The sequence below is a fragment of the Mauremys reevesii genome, linkage group 1 (assembly GCF_016161935.1).
Source record: "Mauremys reevesii isolate NIE-2019 linkage group 1, ASM1616193v1, whole genome shotgun sequence".
NCBI lineage: Eukaryota > Metazoa > Chordata > Testudines > Geoemydidae > Mauremys > Mauremys reevesii.
Window position 1 is genome coordinate 72,520,870 of NC_052623.1, and position 18,385 is coordinate 72,539,254.

Sequence of the window (18,385 nt, forward strand, 5' to 3'; positions counted from 1 at the left end):
CACAATCAGACAGTTTCATTCACAAGTAGAAATAGTCAGACAATACCTTTCAGAAATCTCACTTTCATGGAGTTGGAGAAAATCAACTCTCCTTGGATCAGATCATGAAACAGCAGGACTGCTGCCAAGCAAACCCTCAATGAGCTGAGAGAGCCAGACCCAAGAACTTCAAATGCAACAAGCAGTCCAAAATGTGTTGCATTCCCCGAGATATTGACCAAACCAAAAAACACACTTAGCCAATAAATAGAGCAAATAGATTTTTTTCTACAATTAAGCAGGATCCTCTGAACTGCCCTTCCTCCTCATCTAGCCATGTATCATCCAGGCAATGAGGTGTAGAGGCCTCAACACCAAAGGAACACCCTGGCCAAAATGCTAAGTCAGCAGGCCAAGAAAGAGAGGAAGAAATTTGGGAGGTGAAACTGACAGGCTGAGAAGGTCAGAGAACCAACACTGTCTTGGCCAAGCTGGCAAAAGCAGTATTATATTGGCATGGTCCCACTTCAGTTTGAGGGTAGCCTGTGAAATGAACAGAATAGGGGGAAAGGCAAACATTAGGTCTGTTCCCCAGTTCAAATGAAAGGCATCAGTTAGAGAACCTAAGCTGAGTCTCACTCAGGAACAAAACTGACGGCACTTCTTGTCCTTTGTTGCAATAGCTGACAAAGCTAGTTGGGGTGGGCTCCTCCCTGCTTGTTCACATAATACATTTCAATACTATTGTTGGTGAGTATGTGGACTGCTACTCCCTGAACTGATCTTAGAAGGCACAACACGCATTGTAAATAGCTTGAAGCTCCAGTACTCTGCTATGGCACTACACTTCCGTCTGTGACAACAAACCCTGAACATTTAACGTTCCTAGATGCACTCCACAACCTATTGTGGAGACAGGCATTGGTGACTACTGTTCTGGTTGGCAGAGGATGGGCAAAGATAACACCCTGGCACACATTGTTCTTCCCAACCACTGTAGAGAGTTCAGTATCTCTGGAGGCACTCAGACAAGTCTGTCCAATGACTGGCAGATCAAGCAATAGAGCAACTTCACCCAATAGATATGTAGTACTTTTATATGTTATAGTTTCTTTTTCTGTATTTTTTGTAATACACTCCAAAAAGAATTAAACATTTTTCTACATTGATTTTATCCTTTAAAAACAAAATCATGAATTTTATTCAAAGGAAACTAAAACTAATGCCATGCTATTGTTTGTGTCAGTCTGTGCAGCAATATAATTTAACATCCAAACAATTCTGAGATTAACTCCGCTTCCTGGGGTGGGGGTCCAGGTGCAGGGCACTAGGGCTCAGCAAAGCAGTTGTTCGGGGCGGGGGGAGGGTCAGCTGGGGGTGGTCTGGCTAAGGAGGGGTGGATACAGATTCAGGGAGGTGGACAGATGGGGGCCAGCTCCCCATACAGTGACCCATCCCCTCACACTGCCCAGGGGAAACGTGTCAATCTATTTATCCGGGGGGAAAGAGTAAAATCTGTGGGGGACATTAATTCTGCACTTTCACAGTGGTGCAGAATTCCCCCAGGAGTAAACTTACTTCGTTTCTTAGCAGGCATGATTGGGAAGGTGAATGGAAGATTAAGTTGTAAACAGGGCCTTAACAAGCAGTATATTGGAGTCAGGGTATCTGTGCTAGCTAAAATAAACAGGAACACTGTGGTGCTAGGGACAATGGACAAAGTAAGTTGGACTATAAAGATGAGATAAAGAATAGGTCAAGAGTGGACAATGCATGGACAGAGAATGCTATGCAGGGATTGGTTCCTACAAAGTAAACAAGCCATTCCCAAAACGTGTGATGCAAGTTACAGTAAATTCAATGTAATATGTAAATATACATAAAGAAAGAGGTTTTCTGTTTAACACCATATACCCAGCCCCTTATACTATGATCAACTCAGTTTAGCTTTGCTGTAGGTCAAATGAAGGAACCTGAGTGATTAAATCTGGCATTGAACTGAGTTTTTTTGGATCCCTGAGCACTGCACGAAGTGTTCTCCCAAAATAGGACAAAGTATTCTGGATAAGCCAAGTAGAAAAGTTCTAGGAGAGAATCCCAGAAAATAGCCTGGCTTGTGTCAAGGGAGCCTTATCTGGATTCTTAGGGCTAGTCTACACTTACCTGCCAGGTCGACACGGTGAGTTTGACTTCTCGGAGTTCGAACTATCGCGTCTAATCTGGACGCGATAGTTCGAACTTCCCGCGCGCTCCGGTCGACTCCGGTACTCCACCACTGCAAACGGCGGTGGCGGAGTCAACCTGGGAGCCGTGGACTTCGATCCCGCGGCGTCTGGACGGGTAAGTAGTTCGAACTAGGGTACTTCGAGTTCAGCTACGCTATTCACGTAGCTGCACTTGCGTACCCTAGTTCGACCCCCGCCCTTAGTGTAGACCTGCCCTTAGACACAGACAGGTAGAGGTTGAGAAGTGGAACTCAATGTCCAGTTAGAAGGATCCCAGGTAAATTCGCTGTTGCCTTTTCTCAAACATGAAGTGAGGAGAATAAATGGCAATAAGAACAGCCTTCCAGCATGCTCAGACAAAAACAACCCCAGGAGTGCTTTTGTAGGAACATAAAATATAGAACAGAATTTTGCTGAGTCATAAAAAATAAAAAGGTACCTTATTCCACGATGTTAACTGAGGTTTGCCTGTCACAGAGCTCTGAAAAACAGCAACCATATGGTCTGTTTTGAAGTGTGATAATTATTTACTTAATCTCCCTGATCCATGGGCAGTAAAAGGTGTCCTTATCAGAGGCAGATGTACTATACTAGTAGCAGCAGACGGGGGAAGTATGGAGTGCTGTAGTTGAGAGGGAGAACTCCTCCTTTCTGGCAAAGGCAGCCATTCAATGCCTACACACAGGGCTGAAACTAGACTGAGTTGGATAGGCATTTTGCTCTTACAGTTCTTACAGCAAAACACCTCTCTGCTTTTATATGGCCTCAGTGTGAGAAAAAGTCTATGAAGCAGAAAAGGCTATCCTTGGCCTTGAAAATGCCTAAGCAAAGTAAAGATCAGAAAGGGCAGTAACCGTATATGGAAGAGGTGAACACTGAGCTTTTTTTCCTTAAAAAAAAAAAAAGCTAACTGAACACCAGCAAAACAAAAGTTCTTCACCAGCCAACTCCCAGTCAATCATCAGACCCAGCAAGGAAGATCTATATTGACAAAGAACTGAAAAATGTAGAATACTTGGCCTATCTTGGCAGCCATAGATACTGAGATTCAACACAGAACCCACTGAGCCAGCCTTGCCTTTGACAGACTGTCTTGCCAGGTGTTCAACAATCACATCAGAACACACACTAGACTTTTAGTTTATAAAACGGCGATAACCCCAACTCTCTTCTATGGTTGTGAGACTTGGGTGACCTACAGAAAACACCTGAAAAACCTTGAACGTTTTTTCGAAAAATCAGGAAGTCAAAGGACTTTGTGCAAGTTCACTTGATAGCAGAACAAAATGGGCTGTATTCCAAAGTAGACACAGACAAGACCTATCCCACTCATTTAAAAGTCTCATACTGCCCCCAATTCTGCAGATTAGAGGAAAACTCCACAGTTGGGTATGAAAGAGAAGCAACTGGAATTATTATAGTACATAGATGAAATCAAATAGAGCACTATTCTCATAACTGGAATATCAGAAAACTAGATTTGAGCATCATAATAATAGACTTTTAAGCTGCCTTACTTCAGAAGGAAGACAGTGGTATTGGTGTTTTGGATAAATGGATCCAAAGTTATTTCTAAAATTACACAGATATAAAACCCAACTAGAGTTGAGCATGCATTTCAGATCCCAAGAAATCAATTACCATAACATGGCAGTTTCAAAAGTGTCAGATTTATAACATAAATTGGATTCTGACATCAAGAAAAAAATCAACAATGAAACTTATACTACCTACGTGATCTGGACACTGATCCACATTAGAGATTGATGAGATCAACTTATTTGTGGTTTAAATTTCTTTTCTAAATACATCTGCCTCACTTTATATAAACTTTCTCTTTCAAATGAAATTTCTTTAGCAAGTTAGCTCCTTTCATGGTCTGATTACATAAGAGCACAAATGTGCTTGTAGTTGTTGCCCATTAGTTTCTCTGCATGTTTATAAAAGAGAAGTAATTATACTGTTAGTTTAGTTATCAGGGATCTGAACGAAGGGCTGGTCCACACTAAGAAGCGGGGTCGAACTAGGGTACGCAAATTCAGCTACGTGAATAGCGTAGCTGAATTCGAAGAACCCTAGTTCGAACTACTCACCCGTCCAGACGCCGCGGAATTGAAGTCCGCGGCTCCAAGGTCAACTCCGCCACCGCCGTTTGCAGTGGTGGAGTACCGGAGTTGACCGCGGCGCTTCCGGAGTTCGAACTATCACGTCCAGATTAGACGCGATAGTTCGAACTCCGAGAAGTCGAACTCACCGTGTCGACCCGGCTGGTAAGTGTAGACTAGCCCTAAGACACGACCAGAGGTACATATACAGTATTAAATGATGGACAATCTAAACTTTAAGTGAAAATATTGATATATTAGATTAGCAGATTTTTTGTGTTTGTTTGAACATTGCAGATGAACAATCTGAAACCTTTCTTATTTCATTTATGTAGAATACTTTGTTGCAGAATCAGTCAGCCACAATGAGTTAAAAAGAAAAACAAGAAAAAACAAAAACAAAAAACCCTCAAAACCTGAACTGAAAATACAAACAGTGGAAACAAGGACAATTTGCTCGGCATGAGTACAAAAGAATAACATAAGCATCTAGGGACCAAATCTGAAAGTCAAAGGTACAAAACGAATTACAAATAACAAGGAACGTAAAAGGGAATAAGAGGAGAAAGTAAGACATAAGAAAAAGACAAAGGAAAGTATAGGTCCATTACTTAATAGGGAAGGAGAGCAAATAATGGATGACACAGGAAGGCTGAAGAGCATAATGCCTTTTTTACTCTTTTACTTTTCAGTCTTTACTAAAAAGGTTAGTTGTAATCAGATACTTTAACACAATTAATATTAACAACAAGGGGAAAGGATCTCAAACCAAAATAATGAAATAACTGGTTACAGAATATTTAGATAAATTAGATGTATTTAAGCTGGCAGGACATGATGCAAGTCACCCTTCAGTATTTAAGGAACTAGCCAAAGCAATCTTTGAACCATTAGCAATTACCTTCGATAACTCATGGAGGATGAGTGAAGTCTCATAGGACTACAGAAGAGCATACATAGTACCTATCTTTAACAAGTCAAAAAAGGAGATTCTGGAGAATAATGAATTAGCCATTCTACTTTTGATACCCAAAAAGAGTACAAATTATTAAGAACAGCCAATGGGTAAGACCAATGGTCCATCTAGCCCAGCATCTGGTCTTCCAAAAGTGGCTGGGACCAGATGCTTCAGAAAGCCCCGGTGCTCCCTGCAGGCAGAAGCCCTGAGCCCATGGGCAGAGTTGAGGGCAAACTGCAGTGCCTTACCCAGAATGGGGCAGTCTGGGAGCAGCTCTATCCACCTTCTCCTCTCCACTTGCTCCCCTCAGGCCCAGCTCTATGGCCAGGTTGTTGTGGGAAGTCAGAGCCAGGCAGTGCGGGGCAGTAGCTCCTCTGGCTGGTGGTGGTATTGAACAGGCAGCTGTGGCAGTCTCCAATCTGCAGCTGGTGCCTCAGCTACCAGCCCCCTTTGACTGCTCATGCAGCTCATAAGAGCTTCCGGGGAAAGAGGGGGGAGCAGCAGAGCCCTCAGGGAGCAACCACTGCAGGGGGAGCCCTCCTAGTACACAGCCCCTAGCTATCCTTCTCCCTGAAGCGTGAGCTACCCTCCTGCCCAATACAGCCCCTAGCTACCTCTTGCCTGCACACCTTGAGCTACCCCCCTGCCTGCACCCTGAGCCATTTTCAAACTTTTTGAGCTGAGTCCCCCCTTTGAGTTATATTTTTGTTTGCAGCCCCCCACAACCCAGATAGGCTAGGTGGCCTGATGAGGTGAGTCAGGGGGTGGAGGTGGTGCTCCCTCCCTGGATCCTGCTGTGCAGATCTGACCCGAGCCCCGACAGCCTTTGCCCCCCCAAAATAGAAGTCAAACTATGCCTATGATCAAGGGTCCCTTGCCCTGGCCCACAGCTCCCACTCCCCTACCTCCACTAGGTCCTGGGGTTTAAATAGTATGTTGAGGGGGTCTCAGCAAATAAAAGGTTGAGAACACTTTCTCTGTTCTCCTGATATCATTCTTCCCTTGTCTGTTCTGGAAAGGAGGAAGAATCTCAGGGTCTGTTCAATAGCAGACTCCATAAAAGAAATGAAAGAATGAATCTATGCACTGGACTGGGAAGGGAGGAAGAAGAGTAGAGAACCCAGCACTGTCTCCAGGTCCAATCTCCCTTTCTGCTCGCCTTCCTCCCTAGTAGCACTGTTCCTATTCTTACAAAGGTTACTCACCATATTCCAGTCATCCATTGGGGGAGGGATAGCTCGGTGGTTTGAGCATTGGCCTGCTAAACCAAGGGTTCGGAGTTCAATCCTTGAGGGGGCCACTTAGGGATCTGGGGCAAAAAATCAGTACTTGGTCCTGCTACTGAAGGCAGGGGGCTGGACTCAATGACCTTTCAGGGTCCCTTCCTGCTCTATGAGATATGTATATCTCCATATATTATCTATTGCTAAATACCAGTGATGCCCTCCTCACCAAAACTTTTATTCTCCACTAGTCCTTTTCACAAAGTCAACACTTCATATCCTGGTATAGGCTCAAACCCTGGCATTTAGGTGAGCAAAAGCAGTACTATAAGAAAATATGCTGTAAAACATATGCCCAAAAACACAGATTAGTGTGGTGATGCAAAAGGGTTTTTGCTCATACATGGTGGATTGACAACAGAAAGTTGGTGCGGAAATCTTAACTTTTTTTTTTTTTAAACATTTTGTCATGTTACAGAATGACTTTTGCCATGAAAATTCCAAAATAGCTATAGAGTTGACAGACATCTATGAAAATTCCACCACAGAAATGGCCATTGTAAATGATTTTGCTGTAGAAAAGTTATATGATTAATAATTACTTTATTTCAATGAGGAGATAAAGAACAATATAACAAATAGTTATGGAACTATAGATATGTCAGTTGATATTTATCTAGAAAGTACCATCACTTTTCTCCTCCAGCTTCAGCCTCTGGTTATAATTAGGAACAACAATAACGTGACAACACTTCAACACTGGTTACTAATGTAAGACAAGTGAAAAATAGCAGCAATGGGCTGGTACTCACCACAATTCCAAACTGCTCTGGTTCAGACAAATTATTATATTCACTCTTGAATTTGGATAGTGTATTCAGCTGCTCTTGTTCAGGAAGATGTTTTATTAAATTCTAACAAAAAAAGATCGAATTATGAAGATTAGAAATCGCAAATCTTGCATTGCCTGTACATCCAACCACAGATTTTCATGCAGGGTTATTATTGATATAGTAGCAAACTGTAAAATCAAATGTGAAGACAAGGTCCCTGTCCTGAAGTCCTTACAGTGTATATTCAGAGTACATTGAAGAATGTGATTAAGAATGCACAGAAAAAGTGATTACATGGTGATGGTTAGCACATCTCTTGTATATATATATTTTATTCTTTTTTGAATACCACTTTGAAGGAACAAAGTTGATAAAATACACTTCCTGTGCATGCCTAGGTAGAAAGCATGGTGGGTGAGGTAGGATAGGAATTTCATATGTAGGGTATCCAGTGAGTTAATACACTAATTATTCACCTCTGGAAAATAGAGTGCTAATGGTGTTTTGGTCATAAAGGAAAGTGAGTTGCACTTCCTTATCCTTGCTCCTATTTTTGTAATTCAAAACCACCACAGAATGCTGCAAAATCTAGCATGACTACGAGTTGCAGATCAGCAATGACCTAAGACAGAAACAGGTCTCAAACTTGACTGTTATACAGTAGTACAGCATATCAGCAACTCTCTCACATTGTTCTACATAAGTACAGCTGCTATTTTTTTTTTAAAAAAAGAAAAGAATACGTCTTAATAGATAAAGATTGGGAAAACAATCTTGAAAGCATGAACCAAGCGCAAATGAATGCAGTGATGTCTTCCTATGTTTGCAGAGCAGGTAAAACAATAGCTGTAAGAGGTATGAACTGTATTTATTTCAGTAACTCAGGCCATGTCCACACTTTACCAGTAGATTGGCATTGCTGCAATTGATGCAGATGGTGTTGATTTAGCGGGTCTGGTGAAGACACGCTAAATCGATGGGAGAGCGCTCTCCCATCAATTTGTGTACTCCACCTCCCCCAGAAGAGAAAGGGAAGTCAGCAGGAGAGCATCTCCCATTGACCCAGCACAGAGTAAACACTGTGGTAAGTTTATCTAGCTACATCAACTTCAGTTTATTATTCATCTAACTGAAGTAGCATAACTTAGATTGATTTATATTGGTAGTGTAGACCAGCCCTCATATAACCAAAAAGTTTACATGTCAATACTATTAAGTGGTTCACTGCATGGAAGGAAAATTATCATATAGGGACAATATACAGTCTTCTGTAAGTGTTGGGTCATTTTGCTAACATAATAGGCTTGAGAGAATACCTCCCGCAACACATCAAGAAGTAGCCAAGCTCAAGGTGCAGAGCATGGCATCTAAGTCCCACTGAGGGGAAGCAAAGTCCAAAGAACTCAGCAGAGCCCATGGATTTATTCAAACCCCAGTGAGGGGGAAAGTAAGTCCCAAATTGCTAAGTGGAGCCAAGGGAGCATAAATTGTTTGAACCTTTCAACAGTCTACTGAGTGATGTCTCATTTTGCCATTTCAAGTTTATTTTGTGGACACAGCTTGCAATAGTAATCCTCCTTTTTTCTTCCTCCCTTTATGACACCTGAACAGGAACTGCAGTGATTTATAGGTCAGGGTACTGATATGTGTGGGAAGCTAACTCATCACCCTGCCAATATTATGTATGGCTCATAATCTCACACTTCAGTGAACACAAATTTAATTCAAGTTTAAAAATTACAAAACTGTCTTTAAATAGAACAGAACTGTACTTAATACTTAGTCTTTTCTCCTGAATCTTTTAAATATTTTTACCATTCATATTGGCACCCAGTCTATTTCTGCAAATAAACACTGTCATTTAAAAGATTAACCTGTTAATGTTCTATCTAGATATTTTATAAATGGCCCAGGCACGCAGGTGCTAAATCTTTCTTTTCTGGATGGCTCACTGGATATTTGATCCCAAGATCTCTGACCCACTAACCAAAGACCATCCCAAAAGACCAATGCTTCTGAATGCAAATGTTCCAAATACCAGCTAACTTATGTTTCAGGTCAGTAATGACCAACAATAATTATGATTTGATGGCTATTTTGTGCAGTAACTGAGGTTCTTTGAGATGAGTGTCCTTATGGATCCACCGGCCCCCTTGCACCTGGGATCGGAGACCGTAATCAGCAGTGCCTGTCAGACCACACATGCGCACCTCCCGCTTCTTGCCGTGGGATATATATTTTATAGCGCTCTGCGGTCCGACCACCCCCAGTTACTTCTCTGCTGCAGAGTGTATATATCTGGCTCTAAAGCAGTGGGGAGGAGGGCCGGTGTGGAGAACCCATGCAGGGCACATCTCGAAGAACCTCAGTTTACTGCACAGGGTGAGTAACCTTCTCTTCTTCGAGTGCTGTCCCTATCAGTGCTCCACTTGTAGGTGACTAGAAAGCAGTGCCTCTAATTGGAAGGCTGGGGCTTCAAAGTGCACATACTGCTGCTGATAGGACAGTGGATCCTCTTGGCCTCAAGGTCAAGAGCTACTGATAGCTTCCTATAAGTAAGAAACTGTTTTAGGCAAAGATATAGATGGCCTGAACTAAGTTTTAGGCACTAGAAAGTGTCTCTCTTAAATCTGTGTTCTTTATTAATAAATTTATTCTTGTTTTATTTCAAAGCCCTCTCTCTGCTGTATATTAAAATAAAGTGTGGGACCTCAGCTACGCTGGTTGGCTGGTGTGTACTGTCTCTTTGGAGGCAGTGAACAACTTCCGTGAGTGCTCAGTGAGAGGGACTGGAAAATGCCCAGAGACGTGTCTCTAGAAAACTCAGCAACTGGTGTTCACTGATTATTACCTGCAAGGCAATGTTAAAGACTGGCAGCCTCTTCAGGAGTTTACTGCTGAAACAGACAGGCTGGCATGGCAGGGAGCTGGCACATAGTCTAATTTCCAGCAAAGCTCACTCTTGCTGAGGAAAAAGGGTAACACAGTGGCTGACAGTTCTGGGCTGCTTTAGGAGAGCACTACAGGAATGCGCTGTCCTTGTTTTTCCCCTGTGCTTTTTGCATGCTAACTCCTGACAGTATCGCCAGAAGAACTGGTTTCCCTGCTGCATTTTGATTTCATTGTCCAACAATGAGTTCGATGACATGCTAGACCTCCAGCAGTCCAAGAGGGCAGGAAAGAACATGACACTTTCTCCCTAAGAAAACAAGGCCATAAGTGGGATATTTTTTCCTGCAGTCATCCATCTGGCCTCTTAGGTGTATGACATTCAATAAAGATGTGAAAATCTCTTCACTTCAGAAGGTGGAAAAAATCAAAGGCACAAATACAAAATGAGGAAGAATCAACTAGGCAGCAGAACTACTGAAAAGTATCTGGTGGTTACAGCATATTGCAAATTGAATCTGAGCCAACAATATGATGCCCACTCTACTCGGCACTTGTGAGGCCTCAGCTAGAATACTGTGTTCAGTTCTGGGCAGCACAATTTAGCAAAGAAGTGGATAAATTTAAGAGTCCAGAGGAGAGCATTTTGATAAAAGATTTAGAAAACCTGACTTACAAGGCATAGTTAAAAAACTAGGCATGCTTACTCTTGAGAAAAGATGAACCTGATAACAGTCTTCAAATATGGTAGGGGCTGTTATAAAATAAGAGCAATGGTCAATTGTTCTCCAGGACAAAAGTAATCGGCTTAATCTGCAGCAAGGAAGAATTAGGGGGAAAAAAACCTACTGTCTAACTATAATGATAGTTAAGGATTGGTATAGGCTTCCAATCATTGGTACAGGTTGGGGAATCCCCATCATTGGAATTATTTAACCGTTTAGATAAGCACCTGTCAGAGTTGACCTATGTTTACTTCGTCCTGTCTCAGAACAGGGGGCTAGACTAGGAAGGCTGCCTTCACAGACAGGTATGTGAGCTAACAAATAGCCATGGGTTCAAAGGGCAGCCTAGTCAGGCTCTTTACTACTAAGTTTAGGTCCCATATTGGGGTAGGATGTCTGAGCTGGGGGAAAAGCTTTGCTACACCCTTGAGGAATCATATTATCATTGAATATGAGAGCACTGAGTATTCCTCTATTTATTGATGGAAGGCTGCTATGGCCACTAGGTAAACTTTGAGTGAACCAAGAGATAGCCCTGATTTCTTGAAAGCCAGTATATCACTGAGAACCACTAGGAGAGTAGTAGATGTCGGGGAAATTTGTTTGGAATTACACCAAACCTGAAACCTTGTATACTTTTGCAGGTAAGTACAACGAGTATCCGATTTCCTACTGTGTCGTAACCACTTCCTGTATGTCCTCAGAGTAGGATCTTTCTATTTGCTGGAACCATGAAGGAGCCAGGCCTTGAGTGGGACTATCCACAGGTTGGGAAGAAGAACGTGTTCTTCATTCTTCGAGAAGAGGTGTGGAGTGGGTTGCAGAGATCAGTGGGCACACTGCCAATTGTGACAAGTAAGGGTAACACATTTGTCTCGGCCAGGAGAGAGCAATCAGTATGACATTTCCTCTCTCTCTATTTTTAACAGGACTTCCACTAGTAGAGGGAACGGGGCAAAAACGTCTAGAACGTCCTTGTCTCACAGAAGGAGAGCATCCCCTAAAAAGTGTTGTTATAGTCCTGTCCTGGAGCAGTAGCATGGACATTTCTTGTTCAGGTAAGTGGTGAACAAGTCTATAGTTGGTGTCTCCCACCATCTGAATATGTCATGTGTAGGAAGAGGAGGCCCTAAGATATAAACCTTGGCAGAGGCCTAGTATGAGGCCTGAGGCCTAAACTAAAGTAATGGTAAAGACTTTGCTAACATAAAGCAAAGTTAAGCTGTGAACCAGAGGCAGGCCCTGCTCACAGAAGCAAGGAAAGGGCTGATGCTGCAAGAAGATACGTACCTAAAAGGTACTGAACACTAGATATCAGAACATTCACATACTTGCACATTCCACACAGATAACAAAGAACAGGCTGGCCCATCCCAATGACAGGGGCAAAAGGGTAATATGATGGATAGAGTTGTTTTGATCGAACCAACATGTACAAGGTGAGAGGCGGCACCTTAATACGTAGAGGGGTTGTACCGTGCTACGTGGAGGGGTGGCCCCTCAATACGTCAGGTGTGATGTGTAACTTGTTTGTACCTGTGTATAAGAATATACCCCTGGGGCGGTGTCTTTGTCTGGCCTAGGGGGCAGTGGAAAGTCCCACCACTGACTGAGCCGGGTCCATTGCCAAGAGGCACTTTCTCGTAGTATGCCCTGAGTTAGGCTAAGAAACCTACAGGGAACTGCAATTGTGTCCAAGGTCGCAATAAACCTAGCCGACATGGCTTTCCATCTTACTGGACTCTGTGGTTATTGGGGGTTCTCGTTGGGTCTGCTGTGTCAGCTATCTGCGCAGAGCAGAGACAGCACACAGAGGGAACACACGCACACAGCCGAGTGATATCAACATTGGAGAGAGCAGAGCACCACACCGGTACCACTGTGACAACACTCTGTAGTACTGGTGAGTTCATCTTCCATTCATGGCCATGTGGGAACTTGTAGCTGAGACTGTCCGCTATCATGTTTTGTACTCCTGGAAGGTAGGCCGCTGATATTGTGATGTTGTGAGAAATGCACCAGTTCTATAACTTTAGTGCTTCTTCGCAAGGAGACCACCATCTGGTGCCTCGCTGGCGATTTATATAGTACATGCATGCTATATTGTCTGTCAAGACACTGGTGTGTGTTCCTCTGATTACCAGAAGGAAATTGTTGCAGGTATTCCTAAGTGTTCTGAGTTCAAGAAAGTTGATATGAAGAGAGATCTCCACAGATGATCACTTGCCCTGTGTCACAAGCCTGTAGAGATGTGCACCCCACCCTATTAGGGACATATTGCTGGTGTGAAGTAACAATGGGGAAGTTTGCGAGAAGGGTATCCATGTGCAGACATTTGTTGGGTCTTTCCACCAGTCCAGGGAGTGTTTGACTTTGGTGGGCAGTGATAGAGGTTTGTCTAATCTGTCTCTGTTCAGCCTGTAGACCAAGTTAAACCACAGCTGGAGGCACCTCATATGAAGTCTGATGTGAGATATCCCAGATGTGCCATATGTCCGAGAAGTTGGAGGCTGTGTCTGGCTGATATTTGATGGCTAATTTTTACTGTCTCTATGAGCATGGCCAAGATGTGGAACCCATGCTGTGGCTAAAGTGCCCTTGCCTGTAATGAGTCAAGATTGTCTCCTATGAACTCTAGGCGATGTACAGGGGCTGAACATTGAATTTTGGACGTTGATCTGTAGGCACAGCTCTGTGAAGAAGTCTACAGCAGTTTGGGTGACCTGGAAGGCCTCTGTCATGAACAGATAGTTAAGGGTTAATGGCTCTTTTACCTGTAAAGGGTTAAAAAGTTCACCTAGCCTAGCTGACACCTGACCAGAGGAACTGTTGTGTTGCATGCGGGGGGCCGGATAACAAACAACACAACCCACATGCAATGCAATGCATAATATATTATCATATTTCCATAACGTCAGACACACAGACACACCAACATTACATTGCTGCTTTGTCTTCTGTCACATACACACACTTTTTCATGCACATTTTGCTTTACTGGTTTTTTCATTCCCATGCAACTTATCTGATCCCAATTAGGCCACCTGGCATTTGCTCTGGCTGGGCAGTCCCTACTTTCTCATAATAAACTTATCTCTCATCTCTGTTCTCGTAAACCAACAACTGTAACTTTCCACCAAGGCAGCATAGGGATGATGTAACCCGACAAGGAACCAATGGGGGAACAAGATGTTTCAAAAGGAAGGAGGGAAGTTTTCCTTTGTTTAGAGTTTTAGTTTCAGCCGGAGTGAAAAAGATCAAGGAACCAGCCTCTTATCAGAGTACTAAGTTTTAGAAAGGGATAAATAGGTTTATGTTTATTTTCTTTGTAACATTAAGGGAATTATCAAAATTTGGGTATTCTTGTGTGTATTAAGTTTTTGCCCAGGGGAACATCCTCTGTGTTTTGAATCTGTCGTCTGTGAGAGTAGCTGATATGCTAATCTCTCCCAGAGGGTTTTCTTTTACCTCTCTTTTCTTTAATTAAAAGCCTTTTTCTTAATACCTGATTGATTTTTTCCTTGTTTTTAGATCCAAGGGGGTTGGATCTGGATCCACCAAGAGTTGGTGGGAGAAAGGAGGGGGGATGGTTAATTTCTCCTTGTTTTAAGATCCAAGGGGTTTGGATCTGTGTTCACCAGGGAATTGGTGAAGAGTCTCTCAAGGCTATCCAGGGAAGGGAATTAGTGCTTGGGAGTGGTGGCAGCGATACCAGATCTAGGCTGGTAATTAAGCTTAGAAGTGTCCATGCAGGTACCCTAAAGTTCAGAGTGGGGAAGGAACCTTGACAGCCTTGTTGAAGGAGCGGGCTCTGAGGAGACAATCATCCAGGTAGGAGTAGATCATAATCCCCTGAGAGCGTACATGAGCTACCGCTATGCAGAGGACCTTGGGGAATACTCTCTGAGCCGATGAGAGGCCAAAGGGGAGTACTCTGTATTGGTAATGGTCCTGGCCCAGGGTAAAACTGAGGTATCACCTGTGGGAAGATAGGATCAATATGTAGAAATAGGCATCCTATATGTCGAAGGCCAAGAATCAATCTCCCTGTTCCAAAGACGAAACCATTGCTGCTAGTTTGACCATCTGGACCCAGCCAGGCTTATATGGCAAACCTCAGCATCTGTCATGCCTACCTGATGCACCCAAGGATCTGATGGGCATAGGCACTGAAGCAACGGTACCGACAGATAAGGCAAGGACAGAGACCGAACCACCCCCAAGAAGACGCTGCCATACCAGCACTACCATTGGCACCATCAACAGCGAGCCATCCCGCCTCGGAGTGCTTGGTTTGGCCCAGATCACCAATCCGTTCAGTTCTCTCATCAGTAGCGAAGGGATGCAAATGCATCTACAGTGGTGCACCTGTAGGGACACTACTCGAACAAGAACACATGGTTTCACAGACTCTGACAGCTATTGTAGGCACATCCAAGTTTGCAAACTAACCAAGCACCGCTCCAATATAAATACAACTGTTATTTTCCTTAACATACAGTTCTTGGGCTTGAGAAAATTAATTGCTGGCCTCTTACGCACCAGGGAAGGCACTTGGCCACATTCCCATAGAATACAGCCCATTTGGAAACCCATGGAAACACTTCTCTCTTGAAACACCCAATCAATTCAATAAATTAGCCTCCACAGCATAGTACTCTGCACCAGAGTATATATTCAGTACAAAGTCTGTACCTCTCCCATCAGAAAACGGGCCAAATATATGGCACTGGATTCATCCTACACTGAGATAATGTGCCTATCTGCTTGAAAGTGACTGTATAAACACCTTTGGGCATCTTCTAGTCTCAGGCTGGGCAAGAAAGGGGTTGGGCTTACTGGCAGATGGGCAGCACAACTTGGGCTAGTGTCCCCCGAATCAGCTCCTACTGAAGCTCTTGCCTCTCTTGGACAGGATGACAGTCTGGTTCATCTTCAAAAATTGAATCTATGCTTGTTGAGTTTCTTCCTGTTGTGGTGCATCCTGGTTTAGCAGCTGCTGCTGCTGCTGAACAGCCAACCATTTTAGAACTTCCTCTATTTTTCTCCATTTTGCGGTATGACCAGAAATTCCACTATTAGCATCAGATGTGAATGAAGCGAGTCCCCATCATCTTTCAATATAGTCTAATACAGACAGACAAGTTTAGCCTCCAAAACTCACACCTTACATGGGCCATACTTCTTAATTCTTAAGAAAAAAATAAAACATAAATCTTAGCCTCAACTTCCTCCTGAGCCAGCTGTTTCTGGAGATTTTCCCCAACAGATGTTTGTGAGGTTCTCAAAAATTACTATGATCATCACTATAGAAGAGCCTACAAATAAAACAAAGTAATAAAACTCTCCCCTGTCTTATCCTATGCCACCTACACCACCTTTTATCCTTTGAAGCCTTCACTAATGAGACTCACCTGGCCTAGTTGCCAGATAAGGTAAAAATAAATAAATAAAAGTTCTATGTCTCTCTGAGATCCTAGACCTGGACATCCTGTCACAACAGGAAAGACAAGTGCAAATGTTAAGGATCTCTAATTTGCCTACACTGTCCATGAAAAGTATTTTCATTTACTAGTTCAGCGGTTAAATGTAACCAACTTTGCAAGACAACACAAGTCTAAGAACCTCAACACTTGAGGGATGACTTAGTTACATTTTAAATGTTAAATGATATTTCTTCTCTTTATTCTCCCTCCCCTTTTTGGAGGGAGAGAGGGAAACAGAGGAAAAACAATGGTAATATTTAAATAGTTCAAAATATGCTTTCGGAGTTTACATCTCATTATGGTGGATGTTTGGGGGGAGTGGGGGGACAGCTTTGTTTCTGTTATTTATTGGCAGGAGTCAGTTATGTACAAGACTGGGTTATGTGAGTAGGAGCATATTAGTGTTTTTGAGACAGATTTTCAAACAGAAAATTATTTACTGTAGCTCTGTTTCTCATAGCCTCCTCTTCTCCCCTCCTGTGACAATGGATAAATGGCAGACAGTAGAGAAAAACAAGAAACACAATGGTAATAATAAACAGGCAGAACACATCACCCACTGGGAAGGAGGGTGGAAGGTAGGATAAGAAAAAGAGGAGACTATGACAAACAGCTAAGTAATTTTCCCTTTTTGTATGTCTATCTTCTCCTATCCTCTGACAGGGTATTAAGAGACACACAGTGCATGTATCAAGCAGTAAACCTAGGAAGCAGAGCTACCTTACTGTGTCAATAGCAGAAGCCTGCAGCCAAAGAAGGCATCCTGGGAAGCAGAGATAAAGACATACAAATACTGAGGAGACAACCACGTTGCCACCTTACACACCTTGGAAATGAAGGCTCAGCATTCACTGCCCATGAAGCAGAAAACTCTTTCATTACATGGCATCTTGCAAGTTGGGAACAAGGCCATAGCCTCATTACACATTGTGAGAGCACAACCTAACACCAGCACCTAGCAATACAGGAGAACCTCAGCATTACAGACACCTCGGGAATGGAGGTTGTGGGTAACTCTGAACAGTGTCTTCACCTCCTACCAGTAAGTGGCTGCCTCATGGGTGGGGGTAGGGACAGGCAGCCCAGATGTGGCTACCTATAAGATGCAATACAAGCACAGTACCATATTAGCTTTTTTTTTTTAAATCCCCACTACTGCCCGATTGCTTATTTCCAGTTTCATGTGGTGTCGAACTGACTGGTCAGTCCGTAAGTCTGGTTTTCATACCTTTGAGGTTCTACTATAGTGATTTTATCTGCAGTCTTGCCCCTGTTGCAACCCTCAAAATAGACTAACAGTTGCTTTGACTTTCTAAAGTCAAGAAAGAAAAAAAAAAAGTAGTGGAGAACACACAACATTCAATAAATGCTATCTCTGGACCTCAGGATGGTGGGGAGAGAGATGCCAGGACTAAGAGAGGAAGAGATATGGGTTTGTTCAGGTGGAACTAGATCCTCTCCTTGGGAACAAATTCCAAGGAAGGCCGAAACCCCTCCCACTTTTTCTGGAAAAAATTGACAAATAGAGAGACTACGTAAAGAAGTTCAACTTACTCTTCTGTCTGAAATCGCTGGAACACTAATGGCTGTCCTAAAGGAAAGAAAACTGCATGAGCGGCTCAACTGGGGGTTGCATTAGAACCTGCAGGACGTAGATCAAGTCCCACTGAGGAATCTCTTGATGAATCACTAGTCTGAGTCCCTTTTTGAATATTAATGGCAGAAAATCTAAAATACCCAGAAGTAAACAGGACAGCAATAATGGTCTGATGTCACATCAGGCCATAGAGATCTTCCAGATCAAAATAAATATGAGAGGCAACAACAAGCTTTCTGTTGCTGTTCTGATAGTCTGTCACCTCAGCCAAGAAACCTCCCTTTCAGAAAGACTTCCTTCAAAGATCATGCAGCTACCCTGAGATGAAGGCAATGGCAAAGCACATGGCTTTCAGAGAGCAGGTC

The 18,385-nt window shown here is 43.1% G+C and overlaps 1 protein-coding gene across 4 annotated transcripts in view; it reads right to left on the minus strand.

Moving 5' to 3' along the window:
* The window catches only part of DIAPH3 (diaphanous related formin 3), a 481,747-nt gene that overhangs the window by 227,689 nt on the left and 235,673 nt on the right, over positions 1-18,385 (minus strand). For all 4 annotated transcript variants that reach the window (XM_039507674.1, XM_039507681.1, XM_039507691.1 and 1 more), the window contains one exon: positions 7,303-7,404. In XM_039507674.1, coding sequence (XP_039363608.1) covers positions 7,303-7,404 — 102 coding nt within the window. The remainder of the gene's footprint in view (positions 1-7,302; positions 7,405-18,385) is intronic.